The sequence below is a fragment of the Vanessa tameamea genome, chromosome 8, assembly GCF_037043105.1.
Source record: "Vanessa tameamea isolate UH-Manoa-2023 chromosome 8, ilVanTame1 primary haplotype, whole genome shotgun sequence".
Lineage (NCBI taxonomy): Eukaryota > Metazoa > Arthropoda > Insecta > Lepidoptera > Nymphalidae > Vanessa > Vanessa tameamea.
The window spans coordinates 5,914,631-5,939,121 of NC_087316.1; the positions used below are offsets into that span (position 1 = coordinate 5,914,631).

Here is a 24,491-nt window from a genome sequence, read left to right on the forward strand (position 1 = left end):
AACAGACAGACAGACGGACAAAAATTGAAAAAAAAAGCTACTAATACATACATATGCAACTAGTAAAAAGCAGTTATTTTAATATTACAAACAGACACTCCAATTTCATTATATGTATAGACATAGATTGTGCAAAGGTACATTTATATTGTTCAAAGGTATTCATTAAACGGTTATATTAATATTAAAATCAAATATTCAAAATGTCGAGAAAAAAATTCAACAGCAGCCCGGAGTTTGAAAATGGCAGTGTGTCTTCCAACTACCTCATGCGGGAAACAACTGTTTTTGGTCATATCGAATTTGTGGTCTATCATATTATGAGAGACGGGCTAGAGAGAGTGCACTTGCCCACAAACTATTGTTTAAATATGTCAGGCGCAGTAAGCTGGTCCCTATCGTTCAGGAGTATATCACCTTCACATATGAATCTAAAAGTACTGTTGTAATAATCAAACTGCCTTTATATTTTATTGTTCTAAAAGGGACGTTTAATTTAAAGTATTATGTTGTTACCTGTTAAAACCGTATAAGTATTTCAATATCATTAGGTTTCGTAGTTAGCTTAGACTATATATTCGCAGATAAATAAACTTTAATGTATTTTGTTAATGTATATTTTGTGTTTATGTATCAGTGTTAATCACATTGCATATATCTTAGCATGTTGAGAGGTCAGGATTTAAATGGAAATATAAGTGATAACAAAAAAAAGAATTAAAAACAGGCTATTATCTGAATGGCCATTTTGTATAAATTATCTTATATTTATGATTACACTTAGTGAATTTTCAGCGAGGCAAATTTGTTCAATCCCAAAAATGTAAATGAGTAAATTATTTCATCTTGATCTGCTAAAAGAATGTCACTTTGAACTGGTTACTAAAATCAAAATTATTGCGCTTGTGAAGAAATATAAATAAATATTCTAAATTTAAAAAGTCTATGACCGATAGTTTAAGCTCATTAGTCAGTTGGACGGAATATGGTTTATAATTCAGCTGCGAATATTGATCCACACGTAAAGTAAAATTAATATGTTAAGTTAAATCAAAGCCACTACTATGTTATTCATAGATATTCTTCAAAACATTCAATGAAAACACGACATGAATTAGTCTATACAAGTTGCATGCTATGTAAATTTACCTGTCACACAGAACTCCGCGACATTTATTTAGGAAGCCGAAACGAATAATTACGTGCTCTTTCATAAATATGTATAGCGAGGTGACCGATTGACGTCGACGGCCTTAACGTGGCGCGTTCGAAGTTTGTGCGCCGCGCTCGCTCCGCGTCCGCGTGCGGGGCACGCTGAGCACTTGCCGCATCCGTTCCCGATGATTCGTATTTCGTCTCGCTACGCCATGCGCCACCCTGCTTTAAGCGGACATTTACCTCACATTCTGGATCATTCTTGGACTCCATCGTAAAATTAACCGAATGATTTATTCATATATGATAAAATCTATCTCCCTCGTTTTTTAATGATATTAAGTAAAAGGAATTATTTAGGAGTTTTTACGATAACATTTTATTGACGATTCAAAGTACAAATATTTTATCGGATGGAAAATTACCATGTAAAATTTAAAATGAAAATAGTACAGTGTTGAGATCAATGTTAATTTTAAATTATGTATATTACAATAATTAAAAATATTAATGCATTTATATTTTTATATATTGGTAAAAGTTTTTGTAAGAATTAGTGTATAATTCTTTAATATGTTTTTATCATTAAGTATTGCCATATAGGTTAAGTTTTGTAGTCACTTTTGTAGTTTTCATTCTCAACGATGACTGCTACTGACAATTGTGCAGGAGACAGTATAAGACACAAGTGATTGTGCAATCCGACCGGACGGACTTCGACAAGACCAACGGCTTTAGCTTAGGACTAATTGTAAATACTGTTAACTTACAAACTCCGAGCTGATACTGGGATTTTTTTTTGTAATGATACAGTTTGAGTACTCTTTCGATCGCTGACAATTTCCATTTCCAAAGGTTTCGAAGTTCACAGAAATACATGATAAAACCGAACATTTTCAAATATTTTGACGCTTACGTTAGGGTAGGATTGGTTGGAAGTATGAACACATAAATTAGCACACCGGTATTAAATTTAAAAGATAAACGTATTTCGACCTAGGTTAGATTTTATTTTCAGCAATAGTAGTTTTAGATATAGTGTAAACGCTAGGGAGGGAGAGTTCGGAGTGCAAACACCTGAAACTAAATACTGAAAAATGAAATTGATAATAATTATAAGGATAAAAATATCATTAGTGGCAAATAGAAGCACTCCATATAAATAACGTACTCAATCAACCCTATAAAATATTTACTCGACCATGACCTAAATACAGGACCTCTGAATCTGCAGCCATATAAGCTAGTCACTCGACCAACGAGGTCAACCTATACAGACAGTGAATTCAATATTCACTATCTCTACAAGTTTATTAAACAAATTATTATCAAGTAATGGCAAGTATCGTTAACACTAAGCGTAGGATACATCGTTTTATGATACGGTGGAACATAATTATAATTACTTCCATTACATGAGAAAGATATTACCAGATGTTAGTCTCATATGGATGTGTTTCTGACTATATTTTCAATTTGTTCCAAGAACTGCAAAATTGCGGAAAAAAACGGGAATTTACAACTGTTTTACGCAAATTACTTTGAGGAAAAATTGTTTATACAAAAACATGTGCAATTATTTATAACACTTTTGAGAAGGTCCAATGCGGGTACACATTTCTCATCCGCCCCATGCAAGTTTCCTCAAGACGTTTTATTCAGCGGCGAGAACGCTATGAAATTACACAAATAAATAAAAAAAATTTAACCACATGACAATACAATTGTGCTTGTCCGGGTTTGAACATCTATTTTTACAAAACGCTAGGCCATCTCATATTATGTTTGTAGAACGCTATTTTTACAAATTTATATAAATAATTTAATAATAATATTAATGACTATTAAAGGGTAATAACATGAGGATAAATATTAGTAGTTATACATAGTACGGACATTAAGATTTGAACCTCAGATCGTGCGGTCACTTATATGCAATAATAAATGATAATAGACAACCGGTTTTATCTACTTCATAGGAATGCTTTTGTTTATTTTAAATATGTACAAATTATCTGTGTTTTACGATAGAGTTAACTCATTTTTGTTTTTATCAACATTTTTTTTTAAATAGGCAAAATCAAAACAGTTCTGTGCATTTTTCTCCATTTAGTCAAACGATTTATATTTTTCTGTTTGACGGCAATTGAGGAGCTTTCGTACTATCAATAAAAAAAATTAAAAAACTGTTCTAAATGTGCAAGATGATATGTTTTCTTAAAATTTTAAATTTTTTTTCCAATATTAAACAATCGTGAACGCTGCTTTTAATAATTGTGTGCTATCTAAATTATTATCTTACGTTAACAAGTGTTATACCTAATTACAGCTATTTCCCGCGACTTGATCTGTGTTAAATATACTTTCTTCGTAAATTCTGAAAATAAATAAACACACACATACACTTAATTAGAGTTCACTTTACTTCTTTTTATTTATTTATTTGAAAAACCATCGGCATATTCACAAAAACAATGCAATCAAAAATACACGGACCGATGCAGTGTGATATACCACTTCAGGTATTTACAACACTATTAAATTACAATAAAAAAAGTAATACATTTTTAAATTAAATAATAAAAACCTAAACTAGCACAAACATAGACCAAGATATCGGCCAAAAGCTTTAACATAAACACAACAATTGTAACCATAACATTTTTCTTCTTTATAAAATGTCATCAGTACTTAATTGTAATTTATGTGGTTTTATCGTGACAAGGTACCAAACAGACAGACAATTACTTTCGCATTTATATTATATACTATTAGACTGATTAGTTTAATATTTACACAAATATTTTAATAAGCATACAGGACAATGTGCTCCCTGGAAAAATACAACTACTGAACAATGAACAGCAACGTTTTTTAATTGTTGTTTCAATATTACAGGCCATTGTTATTGCGTGCATAAAATTAGATCATGCGATTACATATACACCTCTAACAGGGGATTGGAAAAATATAAACAATACGCCTTATGCGTCTGCCCCATCTACGTCCTAACGCATAAATCGAGTTATTAGGTCTATCTTTCAAAACGGTATTGGAATTTAAAATATCATGTACACAGCAAAATATTTCAAACGAATGTCAATAAACATATAGAAACACGGAATTTTAATTCTTATTATTATCTTTTTTAATTTTTATAACTATATCGTTCGATTACTGCAATAAATCATTAACTACAAGAAAAAAAACACGAACGTCATGGACGTACGTTAATTATTAATAATGATCTATTTATCTAGTTGATATTAATAATAAAGTACTTTTTTTTACAAAATAACTATCAACTAGAGAAAAAAATTGTGTGAACATGACACCTAATATTATTTATTATTATCTATTTAGACGAATTATTCTATCATTAAAGTAATTTATGTGTTTTTAATTAATGCATTCGTGCTGACTGAACTGATACTTAATCTTTACTTAAACGACTACGTAAATAGTTACCGCAACGACGTTGATATGAATAAGTATGTGAGACTATTGCTTAAACGTAAAAGATAAACCACGAAACGTTTTCTAAAAACAGAGCTGAAACGATAATATTAAATTATTTTGCAATTTTCTATGATACCTCTTGACGCTCGACGATACGTGACAAAAATACTTCAAAGATACGAAAGGGGTTTGTAGACTGCACTGGCTGTCATTCATACTTCTTTAATTGATTAAAGAAGTATTAATGACTCAAACTCAGATAAATTGAAATAATAACATGTTTATATACCTGCCTCATTGGTAGGTACTAAGCTAAGGTACATATTGTTTTTTTGTAAAGATATTCTCAATAGTAAGCAGAAGTTTGTATGTATGTACTCACATTCCCGTGCTTCGTCAAGCAAAATAATTTTAACGTATTTTTAGCTAAGAAATTTATTTTTAAGATGCATATGTAATAAGCATATATGCACAATATGCATAGAAACTCGAAAGTTATCGAAACTCGTTTCATATCGTATTATAGGTATAAATTTAACATCATATGGAATTTTAATATTATATGGATATGTGTTTAACTTTTTGGATCAGGCTCTTTTATAGATTGTTACTATGTATTTACTATGTATGTACTGTATATTTAGTGTATCACATAAAAATAAACAGGATTGGAAAAAGATCTAATTGCATAAAATTTATAAACGCTCTTAAACTTAGTGGTAGAGATTTCTAGAACTCTGTCTGGTAAGTACTACCCACTCATCATATATTCTACCGCCAAACAGCAATACTAAGTATTATTGTGTTCCGGTGTAAAGGATAAGTGAGCCAGTGTAACTACAGACCAGAGTGATAACTTATCACCAGATAGCCCATTTTCAAGTGTACCAAACTATTTTCAATAAATAGAAATATAACTAAAAATTACACTTCTTTTTTAAATACAATTTATCTACGCCTCGTAAAATTATCATTTTATTAACAAAACGGTTGACGAGTTAATTTTGATAAGATACATTCGTCATAAGGTAAAGACGAAAAAGGAAGAGAAATATAAAGCGAACGCGTATAATAGATTTTTTAAACCATTATGTACTATTTCTTACGTGAAACGTTCCCGATTCTATTCCGAACGAATTTCGGCTATTCCTCACAATAATAAATCTCTGCTTAATCGTAACCGACAGCCAATTTTAATTTTGTCTGTTAAAAATAGGATAAGTACATAGTGCACGTTACAAAAATTATTAGATAAAAGTGATACAGTAACGATACAAATCAAAATAAAAATTCAAAACAAACAAAACATTTTTTAAAACCGACGCATCTTTGCTCTCTCACTGAATGATAAGATTTTTAACAACTTATTCAAAAAAAATATATTTGAAATATAACTTTTTATTTACTGCAGTCTTTTTAATGACTCTTATATTTTGTTATTTCATTCATTTATTATATGTAAATACCACAAGTCATCTTATCTATACTTTATTGTTCTAATATTAGCCTACAATCTCACACTGTACACATGTAAATAAAAAATAGTATAATTTACTATAAACCGGATCTGTTCGTGGTCGTTATGGCCTATTTTTATTATTATTATAATGTGTTTATTAATTGAAATAAAAATACAAAAGGATTAAAACCATTGGCCTTAAGGTCTCGCGTAATTGTTTTCGCTAACAAAGCAACAGCTGTATATAGTTTCAAATAATTTGATACTAGCGACCGTGCTTATCTCAAAGGAGGATCACGAGCTATTGACGTAAGCAACTACAGGGTCGCTGTATACTCGCAAGTACGCAACTATCGGTCACATAACACACCCATACTTGTATTGTCACCGCCCGCGCCGTGCAATAAAAGTTATTGGTATTCCACATTGTCTTGCCGCTCATGAAATTTTTCACGTTATGCGTGATCTTTTATTTATTTGGTTAAGATTTTTTTTTTAATATTATCTTTACCTGAAAGTTTTTTTTAGGTCGTAAGTTTTTATTCGAAAATCGTAATCCGTCGTCAATAAGCCGTCGAGTAATGGGGACTCATAAAAATATTTAAAAAAGCTTTATTAAATTTCATTGAACAATAATTTATATAAATTATAATCACTTAGGAACCTAGAAGAGTCATATTCGATTCTGAATATGTTAGCCATAATATAATAGATTAGAAAAATATTTTTATTGCACGTGTTATTTTAGTGCTACGTTTGACCCAGCGGACCTATTATTATTCCTGAACCATTCACCCAATTTTGATGAAACTTTGGTAAGTTGTGCTGTCAAAAAAAAATAGTCTTTCAATATAAATGTTTTATGTAGCCCCTTATTTTACCTGTGCGAAGTCGGGTTGCTAGTAATAAATAAAATATGATTCTATAGGTTTATTTTTAATTTTAACCGACCTTAACAAAAGAAGGAGGTTCTCTGTCGGTTGTTTAGAGAGGTATCCCTTCGTAACCTTTTAATATAATAGAACTGTTTAAAGTTAAAATTATATAAATAGATATAATTAGAATTGAATAATCTTAAAAATCTTACACTGAAAGACTTATTGGTTTGACTTAGAGAGAGAGAGAGCTAGTATTTACGAATAAGTTTACGAATAAGTTTATTTCGACATCCCCCATTTCAAATAAATTTCAAACAAAAAATGGCGATCTACCTTACAAACGTTCGTCTCCTATCTCTCTCTGATTGATAGTATGAAATTTAAAAAATCTTGCCTTAGTGCTCATCTATGTGATATAACCTATGACGTAATTTATGATTTTAAATGACGGCATAGTTAATATACATATAATTCAAAGTTGGGAAAGGGTCCCTCTCTAAACGTTTACTTGGATACCATAAGGTATATTTATATTCGTTGGCAAAATTACGGTGGACTTGGGATCAGAATCTTCATTATTGCTCATCTTGACGTTCATCTTATATGGTTATTAATTATATTTCCGACAATACATCATATATCCTCATTAATTTATAATCGCTTGGAATATTATAAGCGATAATAAACTGGCTTTCATAAAAATATTGCTTTACTTTATTTAATATGAATTAACCGAAGCTAATTAATTTTCATTGGTAGAATATTATAGTGTATATAATTACTGATGGAATTTTATCTATATGTATGGATAAAATTTTTTTTTTTTTTTTAAATGAATTATCCTGTTATTGAGTAATCACCTTTCATAGTCATTTGCAATTCAATAAGGCCACACATGTAAGTGCCAATACCAAAGCTTAGTCCGAAAATTTATGATTGAATATTCTTTGCTAAAACAATAATTAAATGCTTTTCAATCTGGGGAAAACAAAGCAAAGCTAACAAATTACTGTTTTAAGTAAGAATATTTTTGATAAGATGTTGCCATACTTACACAAATAAACAGTAAAATTTCTATAAATCGATTTTTTAAAGTACCTAAATATGTAAACAACTATTTATCGTGTTAAAATATAATAAGATTATAATGTACTTGCATTTCATTTCCTTTTGTGTATTTATCTTAATGATCTGTTTGTCACTTTCCCGTAACGGCCATTAAACCTGTGACGTCAACAGCCATGACCTACCAAACACTCATTATGTTAACCGAGATTAGATAAAACGTTTGAAAAATTAAAGATGAATCCATCATATAAATTCTCCCTCTTGAAATTTGACCGATAGAACTCAGAATGCATCATAGGATGAATACACGCAAAATTAGCCCTTTCTGTTTTGAGGATACAGATTAATTTCGCTGAATTTGTGTTGCTGGCAAGTCTCACCCACAGAGCATTCGTATCTCTATAATAAGAATTACCGCCATAGTACGCAGGACGCTTCCGACCAGCGGGGGAGGGATAAACGGGTTATATAGACGTTATAGAGGTGTTCGTCGTTTCTAGATTAATCCATAAATCCTGTACATAATCCTAATAATCAAAAAGTTTGACTTAGTGATATTATTTTATATAATTGTGTTGTATATAAAACTTAAACGCTGCCAACGTTGAACGCAATACGCAAGAGGTTATGTTGACAAAGGATTTGTGTGTGACAGTAAGTAAACTCATTGATGATTTTTCGGACTACATATGTATATAGTTTTAAAAGTACGATATTAGTCATAATGCTCTGTGATTATGTATTTCTGGAACTCTCGATTCTCAACGTTTATTACTAAGTATAATGAGAAGTCCGCCACGAATCATTGTTTTTGTTCCATATTTAGAATAATTGAGTTTTAAAACACATATTAAAATAATTGCTTCGTATTTGAAAGTTTGTTTGTTGAAGTTTTGTTAGTTTAAAACCGATTGTTTTAGAATTTCTGATCTGTTAAAATTTCTAGAAGGAGTATAATAATATAACAAATAAAAGAATATTTATCGTGTTCTAAATTACGTTCCAGGAGTGTTCTTTTGATATGCTCTCGGTAAACAACATTAAAAGTAATATTTTTTGTATAAATTTGAGATAAAACTATACATACATATGTGACCTGTTTCGCGGCATAAACTATATAACATAACTGCCAAATTTTATTAGAATTTAGTCCAGCCATTCGAACGTGTTTCAAGGACAAAACCGACAAACACCCAATCAAAGTAACTTTCACATTTACGAGTACGTACATATGTATATTGTTATTAACACAATAAATAACAATCAAAACAGATTCTTGTTTAATTTCGATTCTATGATATTACATCATTTTTAAATAGTTATCAACCTAAAAAGTTTGTATTCTAATCAAATTTTAGATCGCGAGTGAAAACCAGTCTTATTCTATACTGAAAACGCTTAGGTATTTATTTATATGTGACGTAAAGTTCTAGAAGTTATCATATATTGAATTTTATTTGCAATATGATTTTAAAATTTTACAACATCTACGTTTATTTTTCAAATTTAGAAATAAAGTTTATGTTTAAGCGTCTCATTTATTAGGCGTATCGTAGAGTATATTTATCATTTTACGTGTTTTTCCTCGGTACAGTAATGATGTAATTAATTTAAATTGCTGAACTAAATGTGCAATGGCCAATGAGAAAAATCTATGAGCGACAACATAGAAGTCGTCGTGTAGGTTAATCAATGCTTTATTTAACTCTCCATAAGAAATTTATTGTTGTTTTTCTTACTCTTGTATCATAATAAACGTTAATTTTTAAAGTAATTATGTTCTATCTTTTCGTTGTGAGCGTTAAATGAGTAGGTACTTATTGAATACTATTCCACAACAATCGTTTAAAAAAATAATTATTATAGTATGTAGTATAATTAGTTAGTAATTTGTAGGTATAATATAATTTTTCTTCCAGAATATTTAATACCAAAACGAGTTCAACTCAATATGGATATAGTTACTATACTTTTGAAACGGCAGCTATCAATGTGCTATGCCATGGATTTTTTTAACTATTATGAATCACTGGTAACTGACGAAAGCTTCTCTAGTTGTAGGCAAAAAGTTATGAATTAAGCTACTATCGTTGTGAATAAGTATACATAGTATTCCATTACAACATTTATTTATAGTAAAAGCGGGTCAGGTCGGTGGCCTGTCGGACGGCCAGGGAAAGTCACTCGAGCGTGGGTAAATAATTGTATAGTTTCTTTTTGCAAACGTGGCATATCGGGTACGCATGCGCGGGGCGTACGATACGTCAGTGTTGCGTGGAACCTACGTTCACTTCGGACGCGCAAATAGCGCTGGGGATCCATGTTAGCGCTCTTGGATGTACTTATGGATAAAAAGTGTTTGTGTGCGTGTTGCTGACAATGAGTGGTACGGGTGTGAAGTCCCGGGGCGCCGAGACAGTCTCCCTGCCGACCGATCTCCCCGTCCGGTTGTACATGCGTGCGCTGCGTCAATATCAGAAGTTGATCGACTTAAAGCGATTCTCCCAGGAAAAAGTAAGCGGAAATGTCGTTGCATATTATAAGTTGCATCGCTTATACATTTGGAGTCAGGACGTGCCTGATTTAATGGAATTTCATCGGTAGTTCAGTAACCTCGTATTCATAAGTAATTTAGGTTGAATAGTTTCAAATAAACCTCGGTTGCAGTATATTTGACTACTTCTCCCGTGTTATTTGATTAGCTTAGTACTTTATAATTTTGTATTACTATAATGTTTTCATTTTTATCTCTTGTAAATGTTTTGATTACACTAACGATACTAACAACCATTACAAAGTCTGGTATGATTATGACAACACAATTACAATAAACAAATTAATTAATTTTTACATTATATGAGTAATTGTACGTATTTTGATTTATTTAATGGTTACCGTTAACAATTTATGTATAACTAAACAATTTGTACATGTATTATTTATGTAACTTAATAAAACTGTATGTATAATCGTACTTGTAATTACGAACTAAAAAATATATTGATATAAACATGCATGTCAAAATAATAATTAAAATTAATTAATCAAACCCAATCAACATACCACACAGTAACTCTATACGAATATAACGATATTTATATTTGTATATATGTTTCAATTAACACAGCCAAACAACACTATGAATATAAGTTTTCAGTTAAATTTTATTCGTCTCAATATTTTACGTCGTTAGTACTGTAATTAATCTATGCAGAAATATACTAAGGTTTTTATGTCCTTTAAATGTTAATGGTAGACTGTGTTTTAATAATTTTAATGAGTCTTATACGTAATTAAAATTAAACATAAATTTATTAAATATTTGTACATATGTACGTTGTATATATGTATGTAAATTTTAGGTTTTAAGATAGTATACTATCAAGGAGGATTACCACACAGCTTTGCTTCACCTTGGCATCGATGGCAATGTAACTCTTATTACTTAAGGGATTAGGTCCATGTTGCAATAAAAGAGAGTCAAGCACTCCACCGCGCGGTACATAGTCAAGGTTGTAAGCGTCGGCGGACAGACGCCTCTGAGGCTCCATAAGCTTACGATAACAGATGACCTTATATTATATCGAAAGAATAATTTTATGCGTAGTTTTTTTTTATATCAAGCAATTTTTGGGAAATCGGACAGTACAGTAGATTTGTGGCGATTTCTTTTTAGAAATGTAATCAAAAATACTTACCAGTGTTGCCCTATACAAACATGCACGTTGCGCAACATGAACGAAATAATAAATTATTAAAATAAAATACATTTTTACAGTGAAGTCATTCTTTATTCTTCTAAAGATTCACTCCTTGTCTCACTCCTTTTCATTCCTACGACAAACGTGTATGAAACCGATATAAATATGTTCTAAAATAAATATACGCGAATGAAAGCGCGATACGCATATTATATGAACATTTGTTTGTTAATCGTATACAAGCCGATGTCAACGACAGGTTATTATATTGTTGAGCTTTGTACATTAAACTTTCGATTATATATCGCGGAATCTTCATACCCTTTACACTTTCTTATTCTATAATCTCGTAAGTTGCGTCATTATTTAAATGATTAATATTTAAGTAAATAAATTATATTTAGATCAAAGGACCTGGTGGCCAATTCTACTAATATAATGATTATGATACGTTCCCGATTCTGTTCTGATCTAACTTCGACTGAACATATCCTACATTTCGACGATCCAATTTTACTTATTCATATTATCAGTTATGATACGATCCCGATTTTATTCCGATTCAACTTCGACAGAATATATCGTACATTTCGACGGAATATTTGTTTTCTTTTTTTTTTTTATTTGATATATATTAGATATACAGAGTTATTGGTAATTCGACGTATTCCCGTTAGGAGGTGATAGGGGTGACTATTTGCGATAATTTTAATCCCCATATGCATGATGCAAAAGTGAACCATTTTTGAGTTTCATCGCGTTTTTTAGATTTTTTCAAAATAAGTCAAAAATGCAACTTCAAAAATTTATTTAAAAAAAGTATCAATTAAAATCTACTTTTTTCTTCTGATTTATAAAAACGATTAAACACTGGATATTTTTCAATATTTAAACAATAATTATCGGTCCAAATTTAAAAATGCGAGACGGAAAACGATATTATTTCAATATATTTTTTATTTTTTTCCATCAAATATGCCTGAAAAACAAAAAAAAAATCATTATGAAACTTGTTTTTAAAAACATAATCGTTTACTTAGCTTTCCGAAAATGTATAAAAACTAGGAATTTATTTTGAAGCAACCGAAATAAAATAATCAGAAAGGACGCTGGTGGAAATTCGTATTCGAACATGACCGAATTCGTACTAAAGGTCGCTCTTTAAAATTCCCACAAAATTGATTTAAAATAATATCCAATGTAAAAAAACTTACTTATTTACTTAACTTACTTACTTAATACAAATTTAAAATAAAATTTAGATACATAAACAGTTCAGTAGCTAAGTTACAATTAAGATATTTTGTAATTTAGTCTAGTTCTTGCTCGAAGTGACTGCTTAGCTTACTCACCCCTATCACCTCCTAACGGGAATACGTCGAATTACCAATAACCCTGTATATAGGTGTACTTTTTACATTTGTAATTTTATGTGAAAATGGTGTGTTCTCTTGTAATCGGTTGTACATAATTGCTTTTAAGTTAATATTAAGTGACCTTTGGATGTATATTATGTACGACTGTTGGGAATCCAAATAAATAAATAAATCTGGATCGTTGTGTTATTAGAATAGGAAAACCGCTGAGCGGCAACGATTTCGTTTCGATTCGATTGCGTTAAAGTGACAAGTTGTTTGTAGAATTGGCGCCCGGTGAAAAAAATAGCTTGTTTGGCTTCTTATTGATTTACCATCATGCGGCCAGTTTATTAACCGACGTATTTTTCGTCCGCTTTCCTACTTCATACTATATTAAACCACTATTATTTAAAAAAAAAAAAATGTCAGTGTGGGCCACGTCTTCCAAGAAGACGACTAGGTCGAAATCCAGCGAAGATCTGCTGATGTTCAGTAAAAATATAAAATAACGCCACAATTTATAAAAATAAAATATAAAAAAAAAGGCACGGGCAACTGTGACCCCGTGGATGTTGTAAAGTAAATAATAATATATATATATATATATATTAAACCCCTGTTTTTTATAATATGATAAAATTCCATTACGAAAACTAGTACACAGTGTGTGGTGGTTAATATTTATTATTCACTAGACATTTTAGCATACAATGTATGTATAATGAATGAATTTCAATAAGTTTTTAACGTAAGTAACCATTCAATATTCGATCATGTATATGTCATTATCATAATTAATTAAGTTAGCGAAATCATTTAGTAAATGAACGAGGCGAGGTCATAAATAAAGGTGCAATAGTTAATACTAGTCACGCCTCCTGCCTCGGTCCTGCAACTTTCGACTTCGTATTCTTATCGTTTAGAAAGTACACGCCGCTATTTTCACTTGTGACGCAAATGTAGAATTAAGTACTCTCTTTTCTTTTAAGATATTTGATACTACAATACCCACTTTCTTTGCGAATTTATAACATTATCATATAAATTAATAAATGTAATTCCTTAAACACTTACGATCAGAGTAGAAGAGTATGCTCTACATTTGTTTTAACAGGAAAGGCCAGCCTTAAGGTCAGCATTGAACATTTCACAGACACGTTAAGCATTTAACTCGTCAAACATCAGCTATTTTCAGTTCATTAGATGTCCTAGTCCAAGTCTTATTCTCCTTTAGTGGATAAAATAGAGATGATGTTTAATTAATCTTGATCAATCGAGCAGTATAGATTACCATAGACCACATAGACCACCAGTATTTTATTCTGAAAAACATCAGCGATCGATTGTCAAGCACTAAAACCTTTAGTATACGTACAGAGGTCACGGGTGTTACTTTTATATTATAATAGGTTTACGTATTGTATTAAATGAATTAGCTTTTTTACTGTTGAGACATAGGTACATATTTTATTAGTAGTATAGCCTAGTTAGAGATTCAATGTGCCTTACAATCGAAATAATCCATATCAGTTTGCCTCTATCTTAACTCTATATGGAATTCTAAATTTTATGTCACTGTAACATTGTTTATTGATAATTCGACTTAATTTTTATAGGTGAATATTGTTTTTACTAAATATCTTAATTTATATTTTTTCCAACCAAGCGAATAAAACACCCATTTCGTATTTTTGTTTATTTGTTTCAAGGCAGTCTTTTAAAATAAATTATTGTAGCATTGATCGAAAATATTGACAAGTTTTGCAGTGATCACCAGTCAGATTTTTTTTTGTATGATGTAGGTAGACAGACGGGCAAATGGAGTACCCGATGGTAAGTGGTGATCACCTCCAATAGACATTAACGCTGTAAGAAATATTTACCAACAATCTCGGGAGCTAAGATGTTATGTCCCTTGTGCGTGTAGTTACACTGGCTCACTTACTCTTCAAACCGATACACAACAATACTAAGTATTGCTGCTTGACGTTAGAATATAATTATGATGAGTGGGTGGTACCCATGTACCTAGACAGGCTTGCACAAAATCCTACAACCAAGTAGTAATAGTCAATCTTCCCCAGATACGAAGCTACCTCAACATATTAAATAAGAAAAACATATATGCCATCGATTATCGCAATGTATTAATCAAACAATACTGAAATAAATATTTGTACATACTCGTCACTAAAACTTAAGTAAAATACACTTTTATTATCGAAATGTTATTTATGGCGGTAATTTATGCTTATGTCATTTACATGAACTAAGGATATTATATTCGGAACAGATGCTACATTACTTTATTTTTAGCTACGGTTATTTTAAATTATTTCTTTTTGATAAAATAGAGACTGAAATACTTCTATAACGATATAACGCCGTGTAATTTTTGCCGAATTTTTGTAAACTCATACTCGCTTTGAGCTTTATTCAATATAGGATAATATATATTTTGTTTCAATAAAGATGCATTCGTCTTTTGACATATTATATTATTTGGAAAATACAAGTTTGAATAGACAACTTGTTTAATTACTTTAAAGGTAACAGTTTTGACAGTATTCGACGATATAATTTACTATTATAATAAATATGCAGACTAACAAATCGGGCACCAGGTAACATCTTATTTTACTCTAAACCTTGTAAAATAAGAACCTTTAAAGATCTTTGGAGTCAAATTTCAAATAGAATTAAAATGGCCGAATATACTTCACTCGTTTTTTTGCATGTGTAAATGAGATGGAAATATAAGGTGTGAAGTTGTCTATTTCGAGCGTCTTGACACTTGTCATGGTGTGAACGCAATCGTATAATGTTGAACGCATACTACCGAACGCATTTGCATTTATGAAGTATTTACTTGTTAGACGTTTTCGAGCAAACGTTATTAATGCAAGAAGTATTGCAACTCGTACTACTGATGGTAAGTGATGACTCCATATATATTGGTGCATAAATATGAACAATTCGAAATTGCGCCACTAATTTGGCAACAAAAAACTTATACTGCCTGTAATTACACTGGCTCACTCACCCTTCAAACGGATCACGACTGACTCAGTAGAACTGTTTAATGGTAATAATTTAAAAATGTTATAAAATCCTTTATTTCCTTTCTAAAAAAAAGTAACCTATAGAAGAATCTTCAACATTTTTTTAGACACATACAATAAATATAGCATACGTATATAAACATTAACACACGTTTATAAATTTGATCACAATATTTCAAAAGGAATAATAGTCATGTCTCCAAAATAAAAATCGAAAAATTTTTCACTGCGTGGAATTAAAGACTTGTTTTAAATACAAAGAAACATTAACATTTTGTTCTACTTCCCATTTAACTTCGAAATCATCTTTGTCTCTCGTGAATCGCAAGTTGTCGACGTGAATAAAGACACACATTTGTTTTGGTTTTATTTAAAGTGATACCACTTTTAATTATTTCATATAGACTTGATACTAAATGATACTCAGAACCTTTTTATGAGTGTACAGCCATAAAAATTGTTTAGTGATATATATCATTTGAGTGAATAAAACATATTATGTATTACCTAGCAACTTGATCAATATTAATTTATATAACGAATAAAACTATATTTATCCTATCTTAGTGTTCGCTAGCTAAATAGTTGTTCTCATTATTCATATTATAGATATGTGAAAATTGTTTATAATATACATATATATTCCTGAAAATGTTATCTAGGATTAGTGTTATAATGAAAATAATTAATTTCATCAGCCAGTAATGTTAAAGAACTTTTCTGTTTACTTATGTAATGAAACATCACGCGATAATTTAAAGCGTGGTGATATAATTTATCGACTAAAATAGACCAGTCTTATTCTTTAAAAACGAATTAAAATGTAAGATAACCTCTGATATGTACTAAATATAAAACGCGATGACGTCAATGAATTACCATTGTATGATTAGCTTAGTATTAATTGTATACTAAGTAATTAAAACATATTTATCCGGTTTACGAGTTCAATTGTAAAAATATACTTTTTAAACTTGTTACCTGCGGTTTAGGTAACACCGATTTTTATATCGTTATAATGCATTCGATGACGTACGTTTTTGATTTTATCTACAAGAATTTTTATTTAATGCAGAGAGATAAAACAAGAGAATAAAATATTGTTGAGCGTTGACTACCTACAGTTCTAGTTTGTTAAAAGTTACTTTGGTCACAAGTTTTAAGGAGAACAATGATCTAATAGTAACTTTAATTTTTGTGAATCATGTGCTAACTTAGTAATTAGTAAAAAAAAAATCACATGTTTACTTATAAATGAGAACAAAAGTTGGTAAAACTCGTATGAAAAAGTGAAAATGGCTTGAATTATTTTACTGATTATCGTCATAATAGGGAAGGGATAAGACGGTGCGGGCGTTTAGTTAATACATTTCCTATTTAACTAATTATTATTATCGGCTTGTTTCATTGCCCATACAAAGTCGAGGTGAGTGCCTATTTAAACTAATAAAAAAAAACTTACGATAAATTTAGATCACTTTTTTCAAAGCAAAATAAAGTAATATGTATCTTCTTATCATCGCATTAATTTAAAAAAAACACATTCCGACTTTTAAGCTTCGATTTTTATGTAATATACTATTTTACTTCTAACAATTATTGTTCAGTTACTTGCAAGGCTTATTACAAAAGAGTTACGTATGCAGTATGTACCTACATAACATGTCATGTATTAAGACGAATGAAACTGCATTTCTTAGCGTAAATAGCTGACATTTTAAAATAAACGTGTAAATCATTTAAAAATATATTTGTCTCTGCGACTTAACATTATAGAATTATAAATAACGGAAGTCACATTACCGATACTTCCCGGGTTTTATCATGACGTTATCTAACTGTAACATATGATATATGCATACATACAAATGTATCCATGGATAACAAAGTTTACCGTGTATATTAAATATTATAAAAACAAATATATTATTGTATACCGTTAATATGATAAATATATCATTATTTGCATATTAGGTAAAGGAAAAAATAAAATGTCAATAATGACGGATTTTTTTTTAAAAAAATGTTTGCCAACTTTATAATATTGTATATCACTATAAACTTTTTGGTAACAAAATGTTTGTGACTAAAATATTACGTATCACCTAAAGATCAATACAGTTTGGTTGCCAATGCGATTGCGATCCGATACAGTGAGTCACTACAATAAGAGTCTTCAGTAGTTTATTTTTTTTTCAGTTGTTGAGGTACCTCAACAACTTTTAAAATCACAAAAAAATACTATATTTATAATAATATGTGAGTAATGATATAAGATATTACTCATAGAACGCAAACAAAGTTAAAACTCTCGCTATATTAAATATATTCATAATAAACACTACTATTAAATTACTATAAATATAACAATATGAAACATTAATTTTTATTTTATAATGAGTAATTTCATCGAGTTCATAGTTATCACGCTCAAGAAAAAGTATTTAAAAAAATGAATATTGTATTTTCTATTGCATTTAAGGTCTCAAGATAACAGAATATTTGGCAAAATAGTAAATACAAGTTCAGTTGGAGGTACAAAATAGATTAGGAGTCAGCATCGAACATATGACTTTCACATCGCAAGGCGACCGTGATTAGTATTTGTTGAGGCTTTGTTTTCGTTTAAGTCGTTAAATACGTACGTCATTGATTAATACTAGATGCAAGTCACGACTTTTATGATAAGATTTGATTATAATCTCGATAAGTAGGTGATTTACACAAGACAAACGATGTCGATAAGTTATATTTTAATTTTACATCTGTGGTTATCTGACGCGTCATGTTCGCTTCTTCCAGACGTGTCAGAAATACTCACGTATGTATATCTAGCTATTGTATTGTTTTGGTTGTCGATGTTGTACTAAAATCATAAAAATCAATTATGCCTTTTTTAACTTTAATTTGTAGAAATCTATGTATTTTTGATAATATAATATAAACATGGTACAGTTACAATTTCATATCTGTTAATTTCAACTGTACCAAAAATTATAGCATCTATGTACTATTAAATCACGGAATCAATTTCATGTAAACCAGTAGTTCCCAAACATATTTTTCTCGTGGACTACCTATTGGCATGTGTCCGTAACCACAGTTTGAGAGAAACACTAAAATATGAACTAAATTTAAATTTGTTTAATATTGGTGCTTTTAATTCTATCCTTAGTAACCCTACGAGTATTTCAGCAAATAAAGGCTATGAATTTGTTAGTGATTCTCTCAAACTGATGAAGAAAAAAAAATAACAGGTAAGTACCTTTGGTATCAAGTATTTATAGTGCTGATCAAGTTCATGTCTGAACAAGCATTAAGCATTGTCGGGCGGATAGCGCTTTGCAAGTCTGTACACGAAATTGTACGTAATATCGAATACGCAAGTTTGGACAAGTAACAGTCGCTTGCCTTATTAAAATATTATCTGCTTAGTTAGGTACTTAAAACAATGTAGGTAGGCCCTTATAAAAACTATGCTTACATTTTTGTTCTTTACTATCAAAAGCAGATACATTTTCGTGGACCACCATTAACATCTCATCGACCCCCAATTTTTATTCACGCCTACGTAGACCCCCAGCAAGTCTCCCGTGGACCCCTGGGCGTCCACCTGGACCACTTTGGGAATCACTGATGTAAACTAACAAGTCACTCAATGAAATTATAAAATGGGTCAACGATTCAAGAAATAATACCCTCGAGTAAGCTTGTGGTCGTGCCGTTGAAACGGATGGATTCATTTAGGTCATTTATCACACGTCATTTCTGCTGTTTCATTGTAGTACTTATAAAAATAACTTTACTTCAAATAATAGAAAATGCCTTTTTTTTTAAATATTATTACGTGTCGTTTGTTTTTGTAAATTATTAAAACTTTTTAAAAAATGAGATCAGTCCAAAATAGTACAATCAGTCAGTCATTTATGTAGAAGATTTATAGGTATTAAGCATGTCCGCGGCACCCATGGATTGTGCAATCACGTTTGAAGGACGCGACAAGTGTACCCATTACACAATCAAAATAACATAAGCTATACAGCAGAGTGGTTTTACCGATCAATTGAATATCTTACGATTTTGAAGAAAAACACCAAAAAAAATGTTACGAAATATCACATTCCAAAAAAGTAAAGCATATTACACAATACTATAAAATTATATTGTTTTTATATTTACATTAACTTCATTTAGTAAAAATGGTATGTAATGTTTTTAACAAAACGTAGGACTTTATTTTTGACTACATTTTGAATTACTTATTTATAATTTTTCGTAATATAACAAAGTATAAAATCTTTTAAAAAGTTATTAATTTTCTGGTACCAAAATAATACTTTAAAACCGGATATTAATAGCACATTTGACGTAAAATAATTTATTTTTAAAGAACTTCTCGCGACAGAAAACTTATGACAATTGAAAATATAATTAACACACTACGAGCTAAAATTCACGTAATGATGCTAAATTTTGAATATCTACATAGATACAACATAATATGAATCTTCAGAAATCTTTAATATTAAATCGTCGTTATGAAGAAGCCTTTAGGGATAAAAAACAAATTAAATATTTATAACCTTTATATGAGCCCAGTCAATAAATTTAAGTCTGAAAATGTCGAAACAAGTTTTGAATTATTGAAAAGTGACGCACTTTATAGCCTTGCGGAGATGCGCTCTATTTCATAACAAGCAATTGTACAAAGACAAAGAAAAACATAAATACACGGGCATTTATTTAAAAAATAGGTTGTCATGGCGACACATTTTGCGGAATTTGGTTATGCAGATATACTAAATTATATCTGCATAACCAAAATCCTCTAAAGGCATATAACGTAGATATATCTCTAATAATTATAAAATATCTCTAGGAAGTTTGGACTATCAAGTCATTATGTCTTTTATTTTGTTGAACAAAATAAGCCGACTTTTTTTCTGAGACAATAAATGCAGTAAAGATTCTTCCGATTCTTCCGTACCTTAGCTGGTATTCAAGTCAAACAACATCAAAGTCAGTCCAGTAGTTTCCACGTGAACACCGCGACACAGGAACATTACTTTTGTATTAGTAAATTGTACATTCTTGTATTGAATGGGCATTGACTAAGCAATTTACCTGCTACGTACTGGCATTAATAACATCTTGTACATTGGCAACCTTGCTTGTGACCGTCGTATTACAGTATTAAGTTAAAGTCTATTTTCTCTTTTTCTTACACATTCGATTTCACATTCGAAAGAAGAAGACAATATTATATAACTAATCACAACACTAACATACATGTATAGGCATTGGCGAAGACAGGATTTTGTTGAGGTTTCGAAAGGGTCAAGCTTGTACAAATTTGGATTAGGGTGAAGTTATGTACTAGTAATTTCTACGTGGGGCAAACATAGGGGGTGGGGCTTGTCGTGACAATCGATGATGTTGATGTTAACCATCTCTTAGTAGTAAGAAACAGTATCAGTTACTAATTATAATAAAACAAAATATTTTATGGAAATTACAATTTTAAGTGAATTAATTGTAGTGTATTTTAAAAAACAAAGTATATTATTTTAATCCAATATGTATTTAACGATGATATAAATACAAGAATAATTGCGGAACAATGAATAATGCTTAATTGAGCTGATGTAATTTAAACTTACCAACAGATCGTAAGATCAAACTAGATCAGACCAGACCAGACCAGACCAGACCGGGTCAGACAAAAATAGTTCCCACTTTTTTATTTATCTTTTTTTAAATCGCTTACTAACAAATATTCTCCAAGGGTAAACTCGAAATTCACCCCTTTCCCAAATGATGAAATGAATTAAAATGGGGCCTTTAATAATAACATTCAAAGAATACACGCAAGAAAAAAAATACGATGTGTCTTCTTATAGACAGAAAATTACAGTGCAAATAACACTGTATAATTAGTAGTTGGTACTCTTAAGTTATAACGTCAACTACAGACTTTGCAATTGGCATAAAGGAAAACCTTTTTTAATGACATATTAAAAATGGTTTTTCAAGCCATAATTATCACTATTATTAGTCTCGCTCTATTGCCTCACTGGTGACAGGAGGGCTGGTTCGTTATTTTGCCCAGACAATCGTAATTGCGATTGGACGGGGAAATGCTGCTAGCAATTTTGCCACCATTCCACGCGGTCATGATTTGTACAGTAATTATTTTGAATTTTTAATTGTTTATAGTTAAGGCTTAATGTTAATAATTCTCATATAAATAAAGTTTATATATTATCACTCGTGTATATAAATGGAATTAAGGCGTTATTCACTAAAAACTTACGCGTTTTTCATCATATATAAATATATTTATACGTCTTTTTTGTTTAGTTGTCGTGTAAGGCTTGATCGGACAATGAGCTAGGAGGTAAACTGTCTCTTTATATATATTGGAGGTGATCAACAGGACACATAGGATAAACATGAACATCGCTTCCTCTTCCGCTACGTATCCTGAATTTTGATTGAATTATTTTATGTTTCATTGAAGTAAACATGCCAATTATGAGTTGCCAATTTTTGATGGATTAAAAATATGTTATTTCAACAATTTAATTTTCGTTAAAACCGTATTGATTTTTAAAATATGATTATTCCCCTAAATACTAGGCGTAAGTTTAGTAATTATATTTGTCGATATCAAATATCGATGACTTTTTCGATTTATACCTCAATCATAATATATACACGATAAATAATTTATTTGAAACAAAGAACATAAATAACGGTCTAAATCGAAAAATGTTTATGGGCGTGTGTGTGTTATACGTTTTAATGGAGCTTGTATCATGTAACACTGCATCATCGTTTGAATAATTAAAGTATTTTAATACATTTTATTTTATCGTCTGGGTATAAATCATTTCGTGGTTAAACCCATACAAATATCGCTAGACTTATTTAAATGCTATAACCATTGTTATAAATGATTTAGAATTATGCAAGAAATTAAATAAAAATGTGGTTCTGTATTAAGGCTTCGAAGAGGTTGTTTTCATCATAGATGGAATTAATTAAAGACAAAATATGCATACTTCAAACGACAAGATCTTTCGTATCGTTTATTTATGTTACATGTATAGAGAATTTATAAAGTAACATTGCAACTGTCCCCAGTGGCTTGACTTGGTTAGCGGTGCGTGCGGCGTGTCCTCATGCCAAAGCCATGGTACTATAGAGTTCCGCTTCGGGCAACAGTACAACACTTGGTCTGTTATTTTGTATTCGCCAGTGCGGGTTTCCGCTTGCCGATATCATTAACATTTGACCCCGAATTGAATGAGCTGACAAACCAAGTCGTGATGGTTATCCTCGAACGATAAGAGATCAATCTTGCTTGTTAATGTTATCAAATAAGTACGATAAATAAAGACGTTATAGGCTGTATTCATTAACTTTAATGATGTTAAGTTCATTTTATTATCTTTTAAGGATGTGGTAAAATAGCATGCCAAATATAGCAGTAACTCAGCCCGAATGTATTTCGTATAATTTTAAAATATTCACATATAAAATTTCATAAGTGCAGCCTAACCTCGAGCCCTCTAACTTTAAAATACACATATGCCTAGTAGTTAATTAATTATTAATCGTTCGCGAGCGTCGACGAAGGAAAATGTCGTGAGGAAACTTAAAAGATATATAAGAAAATCAAACAGTTTTATATCCGATCACACGAGGGTAACGACGTCGTGGTATAAACCTCTAATAATTTTCCTTATACGTTGGAGGACTTCATTCAGCAATGAAAAATACAGCTCCCTATTTGACTTTGCTCGCAGAAGCAGGATAATGATAAGTACATTAAAATACTAATGTAATAACGATGTTACTATTGTTTATTTGTCACACGCAGTCGAAGCCGCGGGCAAAAACTAGTTATTATTAAACGAGGTTTAGTCAGACCATACACTCAAGAGTATTCTCATTTCAAAACAAAATACCTAATATATTTACAATTTATTTCGTTTTCGTGCATTCTCGCACGCTCGCTTCCTACCGGCTATATGCCCATTGTTTAAACTTTTCGTCCTTCTGTTGTTGCTTTAAATTTGTTAAATTTACATAATGCCTCATTGCGACCATTATTGTTATTATCCAATTTTTTCGATTTTTTGTTAATCTTTTTGGTATATCCTATTAACATTCACATTTGTAGTCGGCGACTAGTCGGCGACTTTTTGGCAAAGGGTGCCGAATAACTGGTTACTTTTATTATAAATATCTCTTGATAAAATGTACATAGGAGCAATTGCATTATTTTATTAGCATTATTACAATTAAGTAAATTTTAGATAAATTATCATTTATCACTGGTTACA

General features: G+C 30.5%; 2 protein-coding genes across 4 annotated transcripts in view; one reads left to right on the forward strand and one right to left on the reverse strand.

Moving 5' to 3' along the window:
* LOC113399897 (inositol-trisphosphate 3-kinase homolog) overlaps nt 1–24,491 on the forward strand; it is a 72,375-nt gene that overhangs the window by 39,899 nt on the left and 7,985 nt on the right. Inside the window, exon 1 of one of the 3 annotated variants that reach the window (XM_026639168.2) lies at nt 8,632–8,673. The exons of 1 other annotated variant lie outside the window; for it this stretch is intronic. In XM_026639168.2, coding sequence (XP_026494953.1) covers nt 8,647–8,673 — 27 coding nt within the window. In that variant the 5' untranslated portion in view covers nt 8,632–8,646. Of the gene's footprint in view, nt 1–8,631; nt 8,674–10,265; nt 10,534–24,491 lie in introns of those variants that run through there. One more of the 3 variants, XM_026639166.2, reaches the window with a different exon arrangement.
* Nucleotides 1–24,491, reverse strand: part of LOC113400103 (G-protein coupled receptor 143-like) — a 316,948-nt gene that overhangs the window by 29,134 nt on the left and 263,323 nt on the right. The window lies entirely within an intron of this gene.